Below are 14261 nucleotides of genomic sequence, written 5' to 3' on the forward strand. Positions count from 1 at the left end.
GTTCAATGCAGAGAAATGTGAGGTGATACACTTTGGTACAAAGAACATAGAGAGACAGTATAAAATAAAGGATACTATTCAGAAGGGTGTGCAGGAGCAGAGAGACCTGGGTGTATATGTACATAAGTCATTAAAGATGGCAGGACTGGTAGAGAGAGCTGTTTCTAAAGCATACAGTATTCTAGCCTTCATTAACAGGGGCATAGACTATAAGAGCAAGGAGGTTATGATTAACTTATATAAGACACTGGTTAGACCTCAGCTGGAGTATTGTGTACAGTTCTGGGCGCCACACTATAGGAAGGATGTGAAGGCATTGGAGAGAGTGCAGAAGAGGTTTACAAGAATGATTCCAGGGATGAGAAACATCAGCTATGAGGAAAGATTGGGGAAGTTGGGACTGTTTTCCTTGGAGAGGAGATGGCTAAGAGGAGATTTGATAGAAGTTTTCAAAATCATGAGGGGCCTGGACAGAGTAGATAGGGAGAAACTGTTTCCGCTCGTAAACAGATCGAGAACCAGAGGGCGCTGTTTTTGAGTGTATTTGCAAAGGAAGCAAATGCGGGTGAGAAAAAACTTTTTCACACAGCAAGTAGTTAGGGTTTGGAATGCACTGCCTGGAAGTGTGGTGGAGGCAGGTTCAATTGAGGCTTTCAAGAGGACATTGGATGATTATTTAAATAGAAACAAAGTGCAGGGTTACGGGGAAAAGGCAGGAGATTGGCACCAAGTTAAAATGCTCAGAGAGCGGTGCAGACACGATGGGCAAATGGCCTCCTTCTACACAGTAACAATTCTGTGATTCTAATATTTAGTGTTCAAAGCACAGAGCCTCACCTGGGAATGATCAGGGCTGTGGGTCCGTGATTTTCTATCTGTTATAAAGAAACCAATTAGCTACCTGGCAGCAATTAGAATGGATCTTCATTTTGATTCTACATTGTTGAAGGGCAGAGAAAGATCAGATTCATACATATAGATTGAAAACAGATGGTGATGCTGACATTTGGGGGCTGGGTTTAATGCAGCCCATTCGTTGTGGGGAAACATGGCAGCCGGGCCCACTTAATTGTGGGAGAGGCCCACTTTCCCCGATTAAATTGAAGAGTGATGCAGGATCCCTGGCTGCCAGTGGTGGGAAATCAAGCTTGGGGCAGACGTCGCAAAGGCGCAATGGGGAAAGGTCGCTGTCTAAGACCTTTCTGCCACAGTGCACCGAGGAACTGGGAATTGTATAGACCCCTCGGGCTGTATGACTCGCATTGAATGTATGCAGTACATGTATCACAATTGCATTGAAGCACCTCAGAGTGCAACGTGATCTCTGTCAATAACTTGAATACCATTGCACTGTCTGACTGTCTGTAATGACCATATTGAAATGCCTGTAATGTTCACTGATTGTACTGAAGCACCTCATGACCTATCTGGAAAAGTTGTCTATGATTGCACTTCTTATGATGGCCATTTTGAAATGTTTTTTTAATGTTTTTTCAGATTTTTTATGAATAAAGTATATTTTTCCAAAAAAAATCAATTAGGCTTATTAATGAGCCAATTGAAACCCTGAGTCCACTGCAGCTTAGTGGTGAGGCAGGGATTAAATGGGGGCGGCATGGCTTTCTCATGCCCTCTGATGGCCGCCCGGCCTGTTGGGTTTGCCAGCAGTTTTGCCAGGGGGATCGCCTGTAGTCAGGCACTCTGTGTCCAATTGAGAGACCCGGAAGCAGAAAGCAAAGCCCCTACCCCCACCTCCCATGGCTTGTCCACCACCCCCCGCCCCGCCCCGCCCCCAACCCACCGCAACCCCTATTCTGTCTTCACCTGCCATCACTCACCCTTGGTCTGGGGTCCCATGGATCTCTGGTGGGTGCAGTGCCACCAGCTGCCACTACCCGATGGTGCTGGTAACAATGGACAGCTGTCGTCCTTCATTGGCTGGCAGCTGTCAGCAGGACAGGCCTCCGCTGCCTGGGACCTCGATTGTTGGGAAGAACCAACAGTGACCCCTTAAGTGCCTGAAGGATACTTGATTCTGTCAGGCCTCCCCCACAGAACTGACAGGCGTTCCCCGTCAGTTCTCCGACTGGTGATTGAGACCTCCATCAGCAGAGCAGAATCCTGGCCTTGGAGAAGCCTCATGTGGCACCATCAACATTATTGAGATTGAATTCCTACAATCCTTTGTTGGCAACTAAGTAGTGGTAGTTTGGAAGCTGTATTCACCCGGACCCTGATCCACAGTGCAGTCAACAGATTTCACTCCTCGCTTTGTTTGCTGTCCCACGCTACTAGTACTCTCTTGTAGTCATTCTTTACTCACCACGCTGTCTAGTGCTGCCTATTCTGCAGTTAACGTTGGTCCCAATTCTTGGTAAACACCTATCCCAATCCAGTCCAGCTGGTGAATACCCATTCCACTTCACTCCTGCTGTTATATACCAATCCCATTCTGGTCCTACTGGTAAACCCTGTTCCCACTTTGGCTCTTTTGGGATATGTCCAGCCTGCTCCAGTTCTGCTGGTAAACGCCAGCCCCACTCCAGTCATGGCAAATGCCCAACTAACACCAGTCCTGCTGGTAAAATGCTGGTCTCACTGCTTGTTCAAACACTGGTCCTCCCTCTAAAACAGCCTGCGTAAAAAATGGTTCTTCCCGCTCTCTGAGGGCAATGCCTGTGACTGCTGCAACTGTCCAGTCAGGAAGCTGCACTGCCATCAGTCAAATAGAAAAATCAAAGAGCAGAGTGTTGGTTACCACTGCCTTGCAAATTTAAACGGCTTCCAGATTAGATTATTTGGATCATTACATGCATTTACTGGTCTGACAATAAAAACACTAACTTCTCCCCAAAACCTTCTGGTTTTCTCCCTTTACACTTGTCCTGCTGCACAGCGGTTACACAGATTGTAGTCTCCCTCTAGTCGTTCCCCCAAGTGCCCATTCTTCATGCATGAGCCTGAATACTATTTGAGAACTATTTGGCACCATCACAGCTGACCATCCACCACCAGTCCTGTTGTCGCCCAATGTCCTCTCCGCATGCAAACAATTTCCCCAGCATTGGGCAGTGGATAGCATTCAGGCAAAGAACTCCTCACTTCTGCCACCCCCCCCACCCCCCCCACCCCCAGTCCTCAGGAATGCTCAGGGCAATTGTGAACCTACACTGGCTAAGACTTGGTGCAAGTCACACAGGCCAAGAAGTAAACTTTCCTGAATTCATGCTAATGCTAACCACGGTGCACAGTGATCCACTGCCCAGGAGTGCAGGGTGGGAAACAGAAGAAATGACTCCAAATGAGATGTGATCTATTACATCATGTAACCAACATATGAGTATAGTACTCAACAACTGTTAGAAGAACACATGCAGTGTGCCTGTTGCATTGCTATCAGCACTTTACATACCGTGAATAAGACCATCTGTTTTCATGAAAGCAGACTCTATGTATAGCTTACTGTACTTAATTGAATCCCATGTGAACAGTACTGGACTGCCAATTACCTTAACATGGCTCTCCAACAGACAGAATTTACTGTCTCCTAACTGTTGAGGTGGGGTAGTAATCCTCCACCCACCACAGCCCCCACCCCCCCCACCCCCACAAAATATCAAATTACTAGAAAGTGGAGATGCCTTAATACAAACATAATACACATCCCCTTAAATTTTCTGAAAATACTCTGCTCCTCTATATCCTGATTGTTTTTTTCATTTCACAACATAGACATCCTTTCCATGGCTGAAACCAACTTTATACCAGTTCAAGTAATAGTTAGTCCAAAATTGTGGGAGGGTTTTGTGACTCCAGCAACCCTTATGATGGAGAGGGCAGTGCCACAAGTACCCAGCCACGAATATCCTCTTGGATATCAACCCAGAATTCAGGGCTGGGGCTCTGGTCTATGCTCAGCCAGACTCTCTGGAGGGGAAGGGGTTGCTACTCAATCTGCTCCCCCACACCCCCCACCCCTCCCCCACACCCCACACCCCTCACCCCTCCTCCACCAAACCTTCTGACTCCGAGGCAGCAGTATTACCACTAAGCGAAAGGCTTGTATTCTGGTTTTTGAAACATTAATTATTTTTCAGTGAAACTGCCCCCTGTAAGAATGTAACATTTTATTGTTGAAATATTTGTTGCAACTGATGTGTACAGGAGGGTCTATCCATGGACTAGGAGAAGAAAAAAGTAGCAAGTAGATGATTAGAAAATAAATGATTGTGATAGAGTACAGGCATTGATACACCCAGATACGCCAAGAGCAATGCAAGAGACTAAAGTAGGATCCCAAAACAACAAAGCTCATAAGTCTACACAAAGAAAGATATAGGTTTTTTTTTCCATTGTATATTAGAAATTGTGTCACACATGTTATACCTATGTTACATTTGCACATAAGGCATAAACACCTCTTGGTTATAGTTCTGGACTAATGGCCCAGAGTTTCAGAGTTCAAGTCTCACCTAAATTGTGAAACTGAACTCAATAGAGCTAGTAATTTATGTCTCATACCAGAATGACAATCATGAAAAGCAGCTCTTTCACCATTAGAAGCTCCAGTTTGGGCAATTTTTACTCTAGTCCCACATTATGTGGCTCACTCATAATGCCTTCAGAGCAATTAGAGTTGGGTGATAAAGATGCCCTTGTCATGCTACCCATAGCCTAAGAACAACTGTTTTTAAAGCAGTCTTAACTGTGGCACTCCCATGCAGACCTCAGCTTTTCTTACACTCATGTACACTACATCTAATCCTGATATCTCCCTCTGAGTCCAATAGATTTTTTTTTGGCATGTTCCTACATAGCATGGGTCTTAACAGACTTAAGGTTCAGAATTAACTATATCAGTAATAGGAATTGCATTGAGAGCCAAATGGAGAGATTGGGAGAGGGGAGATGGAGCGAAGTTGGATAAAAGAAGGAAGCAGCTAGAGAAACTGATACAGAAACCTCTATTTGAATACTGTGGGAAAGGGGCTCTAAATTTGTGAAAGACAAACAGAAGGAGTGACAGAAATAATTGACAACTGGTAAAGCAGAAAAATAGTTACAGGAATAGAGTGACCATTTTTATTTTGGCTGTGAATGAATCCACGGAGGATCAATGTGGTGTCTCATTTCTTTACTTATCTAATAAATCCTCCAGTGACAGGAAGCAATGCTATACATGATATATGTTTTTTTTTTAAAAACGTAAAGACTACTGTTAAAAAAAAACCTGTAGAATAGGCTTATAGTTAGGGTGGTATTTTATGCCCTTCCCCATGCCAAGTTTAGAGCTGGTGGGCATTTACTCAGGTAGGATGGTGGCAGGTGGGGATGCTGCCAACCTCCAATCTCCACCTTGATTAAGTCTGTGGCAAGGAAGGCCTTGGACAACCTTCCCGCCTCACCGCCAATTGAGGCCCTGACCTTGTGGATGACCCACCGATGGCCTGTTAATTGCCTGACTGGTTCATAATTCAGCAGGCTTTCCTCATAGGTTGAGGACAACCAATGCGGTTGAGACACCCCACTGTCTCCATAAAATTCCACCAGAAACAGGAGGACGTCATTTAGTTCCTTGAGCATGTTCCTTCATTCAGTGACTGATCATGGCTGATCTGCAACCTAACTCCATTTACCCACCTTTGCCCCATATCCCTTAATGTCTTGGGTTAACAAAAATTCTACCAATCTCAAATTTAAAATTAACAATTGATCTAACATCTATTGCTATTTGCAAAAAAAGGTTCCGATCTTCTCCCACCCTTTGGGCTGAATTTTGCCGTCGGCAAGCAGGGGGCGGGGCCCGCTCGCCGACACGGGATGACATTGGGGGGAACCCCCGACATCATCCCGCCCCATTTAAATTTTCAGGAAGGTGGGGGTGCAGCAAAATCAGCTGCGGGCTCACCGACCTGTCAATGGCCAATTGAGGCCATTGACAGGATCATTGAAACAATTAAAGGACCTGCCCGTCCAACCTTAAGGTTGGCGGGCAGGCCAGGAGCCCCGGTGGGCAATAGAGAAAACATGAAACCTCATCCACCGGCAGGATGAGGTTTCATGCAGGGATTTAAGAAGTTTAATAAAGTTTTAGTGTAAATTATGAACATGTCCCATCTCGTGTGACATTGTCACATGAGGGGGACACGTTAAGGATTTTTTTTCTATTTTTAACGTTTTTACAACTGTCAGCAATCTCCCTGAGGCAGCACTTAGCCTCAGGGAGATGTGCGCTCTGTCGTGTGCATGCGTGAAAGAGCGCACTCTCGCATTTGGGGAATCCCCCCGCCCGCACAGGAAGCGCATAGCGCTTCCTGGCGGACGTCACGCTGGGCGGGCCTTAATTGACCCGTCCACGTAAAATGGCGGCGGGGCCCACTTCTCCGGCAGGGATCATCTCCCCGCCCGCCCAACAGGCAGAAAATTCTGCCCTTTGTGTGTCGAAGTGTTTCCTAATTTCACTCCTGAAAAGATTGGCTCTAATTTTTAGATGATGTTTCCCCCAGGCCTAGACTCCTGAACCAACAGAAATAGTTTTTTTTCTGTCCACTCTATCTGTGCCCCTTAAATTCTTTAAAACCCTGATCGAATCACCCCCTTAGCCATCTACATTCCAGTGAATACAATCCCTAGTTTGTGTAATCTGTCCTTGTAAGTGAACTGTTGGAGTCATGTATCTTCCAGTAAATTTACATTGGATTCCCTCCAAGGCCAATATATCCTTTTCAAGGTGTGTGCAGAACTGTCACAGTACTCAAGGTTTGGTCTAACCAGGGCTTTGTATATTCTAGTCTTCTAGGTATGAAGGCCAATATTCCATCAGCCTTTTTGTTTTCTGTACCTAGCCTTTCATGACATTTTAACAATCTGGACCTCCAAGTCCCTTCGGACCTCCAATGTTCCTAGCTTTTCACTATTTCAAAAGTACCGGTTCTACCTTACTTTAGGTCAAAAGTGGATGATCTCACACTCTTATGTAAGGTCATCAACCTGAAATGTTAACTCTTGTTGCTCTCTCCACAGATGCTGCCTGACCTGCTGAGTACTTCCAGTATTTTCTGTTCTTATTTCAGATTTCCAGCTTCCGCAGTATTTTGCTCGTGTATTTTGCTTTTGACCTCACATTTGCCCACATTGAAATCCATTTGCCACAGTTCTGCCATTCACTTAATCCATCAATATCTCTGTAATTTGACCTTTCCAGCTACACTGCCCACAATGTCACCTATCCTTGTGTCATTGACACGTTTTGGGATTTGTGTCTTTCTATCCATGATCCAGGTCATCAAGAAATACACTGAATAGTTGAGGCCCCAACACAGATCCTTGCGGGACACCACTAGTCACATCCTGCCAATTAGAATACCTGCCCATTATGCCTAATCTCTGTTCCTGCCACTTTTCTAACCAGGTCAATAATGAGCTTTCAATTCCATGAGTCTTGGGGCTTTGCTGACATGATCAATGACCGAAGTTTTACTCTCACGGTTTGTGACACTCTGAGAACCTTTAACTCAGCGACATTTGGAGATGTTCCTGAGGCTTGCTGGCAGCTGCTTAGTGAGACCTCAGACCCTCACCCTGAGCACTGTAGGAGTTGAGGACTGACTGAATCAGCTGTTATGTTAGGCTGCCTGGGGATTACACCCCATTCTAGAAAACATTTTTGTTCAGGGCGGGGGGGGGGAAGTGTGACAAACAATTCATCCCAGATATACTCAGGCAAGATCCCACTGACCACTTTCGTTCTTAACTAGGTCTAATGGGGCACTGTTTCCATCATAGTTTTTATGGAGTTGGTGAAGTATATCTCAGTCTCTCTGTGTGTATTTCTTTTCCTCTGTGATTCTGTCTCTCACCTACTCCCGGAGTTTGATTTGGCCAGCGATTAACCCAAATTGATCGGCTGTTCTTTCCCTCCAGCTGTTCTGTGCTATTTCCAGACCTCAATGCCAGTTCAACAACAACAACAAAAAAAATGTGAAAGAGAAATATGTTGTTAGGAAACCGCTTAAAACATGAGTGTAAAAGCTCCAGCCCCCCCGGGCTGTTTAAGCTGCTGTGCATTTTAACAGCAAGATCTAAGCAATGCAGAGCTGGAGAGCCCCGTCTCTCTCTCTCTCTGAGCAACGAGCATTACACAGGTCACATCACCCTCACACCCGGCTGTCCAGCAGTCTCAAGAACGCACTGTTAGATACATTTTGGTGTCTCTGACTAGTGTTTACGGTGACAGTCACTCTACGGCCCATTTAACAGGTTAACTTGGGTCATAGTGTCCGCAAAGCGTGCCCACCTGCTCCGGGAAGTGAAACCTGATTTAACCCGACATGTAACCAGTCACAGTTGAGAATGTGAATGGAGAGTCTCTCGGTCTGTGTTTTCCCCCTTTCTCCTTCTGCTCCCCCCCTATTTATTCAACAACTCACATGCTCACCTCTGCCATTTCTCCCCAATTCCCTTTTCCATCCTCTCTCTTATTTGTCTCATTCTCACCCTCTCTCTCCTGACCGCCCCTCTTTTCCAATTTCTCTAACTCTCTCAATGTCCCCATCTCTTTCTCGATTTCTTCCTCGCAATCGCCTCCTCTCCTTCGCAATCTATTCTCTCGCTCTCCCTGTTTCAATTCCTCTTTTAATTTTTCCCTTCTAATGTTCTCTCTCTCTCCCCACTCTGCACAAAGTGAGCAGAGCTGGGTCATGGAGTGACAACAGCTGTGGATCGAATAGAGGGAGGGGAGGGGAGAGGAGGGGGGGTATCTGGGAGGTTGGGTTAAGGGTGTGTAACCCACCTACCACTCTCCCTCCCTCCCTCTCTCTCTCTCTCTCTGTAAACCCTCCAGCTCCCAACAGCCTACCCAGCACTTCCAACCTCTCCCACACGTTCCAGTAACTCTCCCAGCACTTGACAGAGAGGAAGCAACCCCGCCCACTGCAACATCTGTTCTTCAGCACGGGGCGAAGGAGAGAGGCAGAGACGGGAGAGAGAGGGTAGCCTTTACTGAATCCTACCCGCCGCAGAATCCCACAGCGAGCCCAAGAACTGAAGCCCGGGGTCAGACTTTTTGCATCACTTCTTCAGAGCCTGGGAATTAACCCAACTCCAAACAGCTCTCCACAGGAACAGGAGGGGAGTGAGAGACAGAGGAGGAGGAGGAGGAGGAGGTGGGGTGGGAGGTGTTTGGGTGGGGGTGGTGGGGTTGCTAAGGGGATTTGGGGAGCCTCTATCGAGCCTGGTCTGCCAGGAGCCAAACCGAGGTGGTGGGGGGGGGTGCTTTTACCCCGGGACCCAAGACAACCTCAGCTGCCGCTGGATCCTGTGCTTTGAACCAAGAGGGAGAGGAATTGCAAAGATCAAAGAAGACACAATGAGGGGGTTCGTGCTGCAGTTGTTGGCCGTGTCCACATTTTGTCTCTGTGTGACAGGAGAGCAAAGCGACCGAAGCGGGTAAGAGGGAAAAAACTGTGCAGAGAGAGTGAGAGAGTGTGAGAGAGAGAGTGAGAGTGAGAGAGTGAGAGAGAGAGAGAGAGTGAGAGAGGGAGAGTGAGAGTGAGAGAGTGTGAGAGAGAGAGTGAGAGAGTGAGAGAGGGAGAGTGAGAGTGAGAGAGGGAGAGAGAGAGAGAGTGTGAGAGAGTGAGAGAGGGAGAGTGCACTCCCTCTAATACACAGGGGATAGAATAAAGACATAAACCATATCTATTCAATCTATCCTCTGCATTTTTATTGGAATGGTGTTTTACTTTGTGTCCAAATTATATTAAATTATACACCGTTTAATGCAGTGTAACACCTGCTACGTTTGACACAGTAATGTTTTTTTTTGGGGGGTGGGGGGTGGAATTGTCCTACAGCGTTTAATTTTATTTCAAAGCATTTTTTTTTTTTGGTTTTTTTTTTTGTTGTTGCATTTTTTCCAAAATATTCAAAGCGCATAAATTACACCGAGTGCCTTTGATAAAGAAGAAAACGTGCGCCGAATCTCAGATCGCCGCGATTAAACGCTGTCAGACACACAGGCACCCGTTTGCTCTCAAGTCGGGGCTTGTGCGCTGTGTTTGTGGAGCCTGATCCAGCCGTGTGCAGGAATGCGACAGTTCACCGGGGATCCCACACACACCCTCGCCGGCTCCTGCTGCCTGGCAAGTGTCAAAAAAGGGAGCCGAGTGCGGCCTCACACCCCCCCCTCTCCACCCCCCACCCACCCCCCAACTTCACTCCCCACTTCACTCCCCAACTTCACTCCCCAATTCACCCCCCAACTTCACTCCCCAATTCACCCCCCAACTTTACTTCCCAATTCACCCCCCAACTTCACTTCCCAATTCACCCCCCAACTTCACTCCCCACTTCACTCCCCAACTTCACACCTCAATTCACCCCCCAACTTCACTCCCCAACTTCACTCCCCAATTCAGCCACCCCAACCCCCCACTTCACTCCCCACCCCCCACTTCACTTCTCACCCACCCACCCCCAACTTCACTCCCCAACTTCACTCCCCAATTCAGCCACCCCAACCCCCCACTTCACTCCCCACCCCCCACTTCACTCCCAATCCCCCCACCCACTTCACTCCCCACCCCCCACTTCACTTCCCACCCCCCACCCATCCATCCCCCACTTCACTCCCCACCCCCCCACCCACCCCCCACTTCACTCCCCACCCCCCCACCCACCCACCCCCCACTTCACTCCCCAATTCAGCCACCCCAACCCCCCTAGCACAGAAAAAAAATCATAAAATCACACAGCGCAGAAGGAGGCCATTCGGCCCTGTGCTGGCCCCTGTGAAAGGTTCTATCCAATTCTCCCCAATTCTTAAGGACAGGAATGAACCAAACCGTTCAACCCCTCCAGCCTGTTCCAAAGTTTCACGAATGATCTGTATCTTTAGCTCCATTTACCTGCCTTTTGGTTCCAATAACCACCCCCCCGCCCATCCCCAGCTTTTCCCCATAGCTGTGGGAATGTTTCCTTTTTAAGCAGAGGTTTAGTTAATTTTTGAAAGTTACTGTTGTACCTGCTTCTGCCATCGTTTCAGTCAGTACATCCCAGATCACCCTAACTCACTGTATAACACACTTCATCCTTCCCTCTCTCTTCACGTCCCACCCCATTTTGCCAATTATCTTAAATTTTACCTTTACCTTCATGCTGGTGGAAATAGTTTCCCCTTATTTACTCCATCAAGCCCCCTTCTAAATGTTTGCAGAATTTGCACAGATGCAACTAGGAACCCCGCACCCTCCATGCTCTTAACTTCACTGCCTGCAATCTTTGTGTTTCTCTCTGCTCCTCTCCCTCTCATGTTGTGACCTTGTTTTCTGTTCAGGGTCCGCAGACGTCGGTCTATGTTGGGAGGCATGTGCCGCTATGGGCATCGGATGGATTGCTGCTGGGGATGGAACCGGCGTCCCTGGGGACAGTGCCAGCGTGAGTACCGCAACCTGCCAGCATGGGCTTTTACACTCACAGCTGGGGCTTTTACACTCACAGCTGGGGCTTTTACACACAGCTGGGGCTTTACACACAGCTGGGGCTTTACATGCAGAGCTGGGGCTATTACACTTACCACTGGGGCTATTACACTTACCACTGGGGCTATTACACATACAGCTGGGGCTTTTACACTTACCACTGGGGCTATTACACATACAGCTGGGGCTTTTACACACAGTCAGGATTTTTGCACACAGCTAGTCGAGGACTTTCAGTCACAGTTAGGTTTTTACATGCAATCTGGTGTTTTTGCACACGGCAGGTTTGTGACTTTACACACGTGCAAGGGTTTTTATACAACTGGGGCATTTAAGAATTACCAAAGGGGGCAATTGCATTAAGTTGTGGTTTCAAAATGCCAACAGTTAGACCACTGGGGGTTGAAATACCACCGAAGGGTATTTTATATGAAGCTTGTAGGGTCTCCTGCCCACTGGAAATGAGACTTTTGTACAGTGCTGGCTGATACACAGACCTAGGGCTATAAACACTAGAGAATATTACGCACAGCAATAACTTTTAACCAGCCTGAAAGTTTATTAAACAGAAGACGATCAAAGTGACTACCGCACATACTGTTGACTCTCAGGGGGACATGTACACAGTAGTAAATATCATCCAAACAACCTGGACAGAAAACTCCCACAGTGTTCAATATTATCGTGGGAGAGCTTCCATTGAGTTGGGGTTTCTACGCTGACCTGGGGCTGGGTGCCTGCACATTGATGATCATGGTAACCCCTTAACTTTAGGAACAATCAGCCTGTTGAACCTATCCCCCTATTTAATTAGATCACAGCTGATCTACACCGCAAGTCCATTTTCCCAACTTTGCTCCAAAGCCCTTAACCAAAAAAAAAACTATCTTGAGTCTCCAATTGGCTCCCAGCATCCAGCCTTTTGGGAGAGAAAGTTCCAAATTTCTACTGCCCTTTATGAAAAGTTGCTTTGATCCTGAATGGCCTAGTTCAAATTTTAAGATTGAGCCCCCTTCAGGATTCTCCCATCAACAACAAGTTATATTTATATGGCACCTTTAATGCAACAAAACATCAAGTATCTTCACAGGAACATTATAAGACAAAGACACTGAGCCACATAAGGAGATATTAAGTTGGATGGCCAAAAGCTTGGTCAAAGAGGTAGGTTTTAAGGAGCGTCTTAATAGAAGAAACAAGGTAAAGAGGCGGAGAAGTGTAAGGGGGAATTCTAGAGCTTAGGGCCTTGGCAAGTGAAGTTGCCATCAATGATGGGAGTTCTCTGCCCAAAGTCATTTAGATGAGATTTATTACTGTGTACGTGTCCCTCTGAGGTCAACATTGTGTGCGATAGTCACTTTGATCATCTTCTGTTTAATAAACTCTCAGGCTGTTTAAAAGTTATTGCTGTGCATAATACTCTCTAGTGTTTGTAGCCCTAGATCTGTGTATCAGCCAGCACTGTACAAAAGTCTCATTTCCAGTGGGCAGAAGACCCTGCAAGCTTCATATAAAATACCCTTCGGTGCTATTTCAACCCCCAGTGGTTTAAATAGGGGATGCTCAAGAGGCCAGAATTATAGGGCAGCAGATAACTAAGAGGATTGTGAGGCTGGAGGACATTACAGAGTAGGGAGTGTAGTATAAGGATCTGGCACATTAAGGGTTAACGTGGAACTGAGTACAGTACCACTCATACAGTAATGTAAGAGAGCACATGACCCCCACCTAGAGGTCAGTGTAGCATTGGACAGAGCTGTGTGTAGAAGCCAGCATGGAGACAGCTCCTAATTTGGAGTTTAACCGTACCTATGTACATAGTTTCCAGTAGTTAATAAATACCTATTATTGAACTACCTAAGACTACAAATACCTTAAAAGGACCAACCAAACTACACCCAACACCTTACAACAGGGAAGGGCAAGGCCATGGAGGGTTTTGAAAACGAGGATGGGAATTTTAAAATCAAGATGTTGCTTGATTGGGAGCCAATGTAGGTCAGTGAGTACAGGGGCGAGATGAATGGGACTTATTGCGAATTAAGACATGGACAGCAGAGATTTGGATGACTTCAAGTTGATGGAGGGGTAGAATGTGGGAGTGTGTTGGAAGAGTCAAGTCCAGAGATAACCAAAGGCATGACTGAGGCAGTAAAAATACTTTTTCTATGTCTACACTATCGGAACAATTTAACATTTTAAACATCTTGGTCAGATCACCCCCTCAGTCATCTATGGTGCAGGAAATGCAGGCCAAGTTAATGCAACCTATCCTCGATTTAACCTTTTCTGCACTGCCCTTTGCGAATAGTCAGAGGCCGGGAATTTGGATGGAGCCCATGCTTTTTTACACGCTCAGTTGAGGCTTTAATGTGATGACAGTGAAACTTTAGCACAAAGGCCAATGAATATTTACATATTGCCAGAGTGTTCGCTCAGCTGCACTGGGGCATTTATACACCATATTAGGGGCTGTTTTACTCATTGCCCACTACAGATGAAGAGTTTACACATTACTGTTGCTTTTGTTGCGGATGTTAACTGGCTTTTTATACAACGTTAATTGCTTCTCGCGAAGCCTAGTTTAAGTTATTATTTGCACTTGCTTGCCTGGTGTTAAGTAAATGTTTTGGAGAGCATTTTATATCCTGCTGCGCTTTTACACGCAAGGGGCTGCTTGGACCTACGCAATCTTGCAAAAGCTTCATGTCGTTATTGACTCTAAGCAAAATGCATAATACTGTGTCACCTTGAATACATTCCAGGTTATTAAAACGAGTTAAA

At 46.4% G+C, this 14261-nt stretch overlaps 1 protein-coding gene across 2 annotated transcripts in view; it reads left to right on the plus strand.

Annotated features, from left to right (window-relative positions):
* Positions 1 to 8972: 8972 nt before the first annotated feature.
* npnta (nephronectin a) overlaps positions 8973 to 14261 on the plus strand; it is a 68129-nt gene continuing 62840 nt past the window's right edge. The window contains exons 1-2 of one of the 2 annotated variants that reach the window (XM_078531738.1): positions 8973 to 9447; positions 11333 to 11433. In XM_078531738.1, coding sequence (XP_078387864.1) covers positions 9368 to 9447; positions 11333 to 11433 — 181 coding nt within the window. In that variant the 5' untranslated portion in view covers positions 8973 to 9367. The remainder of the gene's footprint in view (positions 9448 to 11332; positions 11434 to 14261) is intronic. The other variant, XM_078531819.1, reaches the window with a different exon arrangement.

The sequence above is a fragment of the Cetorhinus maximus genome, chromosome 1 (genome assembly GCF_964194155.1).
Source record: "Cetorhinus maximus chromosome 1, sCetMax3.hap1.1, whole genome shotgun sequence".
NCBI lineage: Eukaryota > Metazoa > Chordata > Chondrichthyes > Lamniformes > Cetorhinidae > Cetorhinus > Cetorhinus maximus.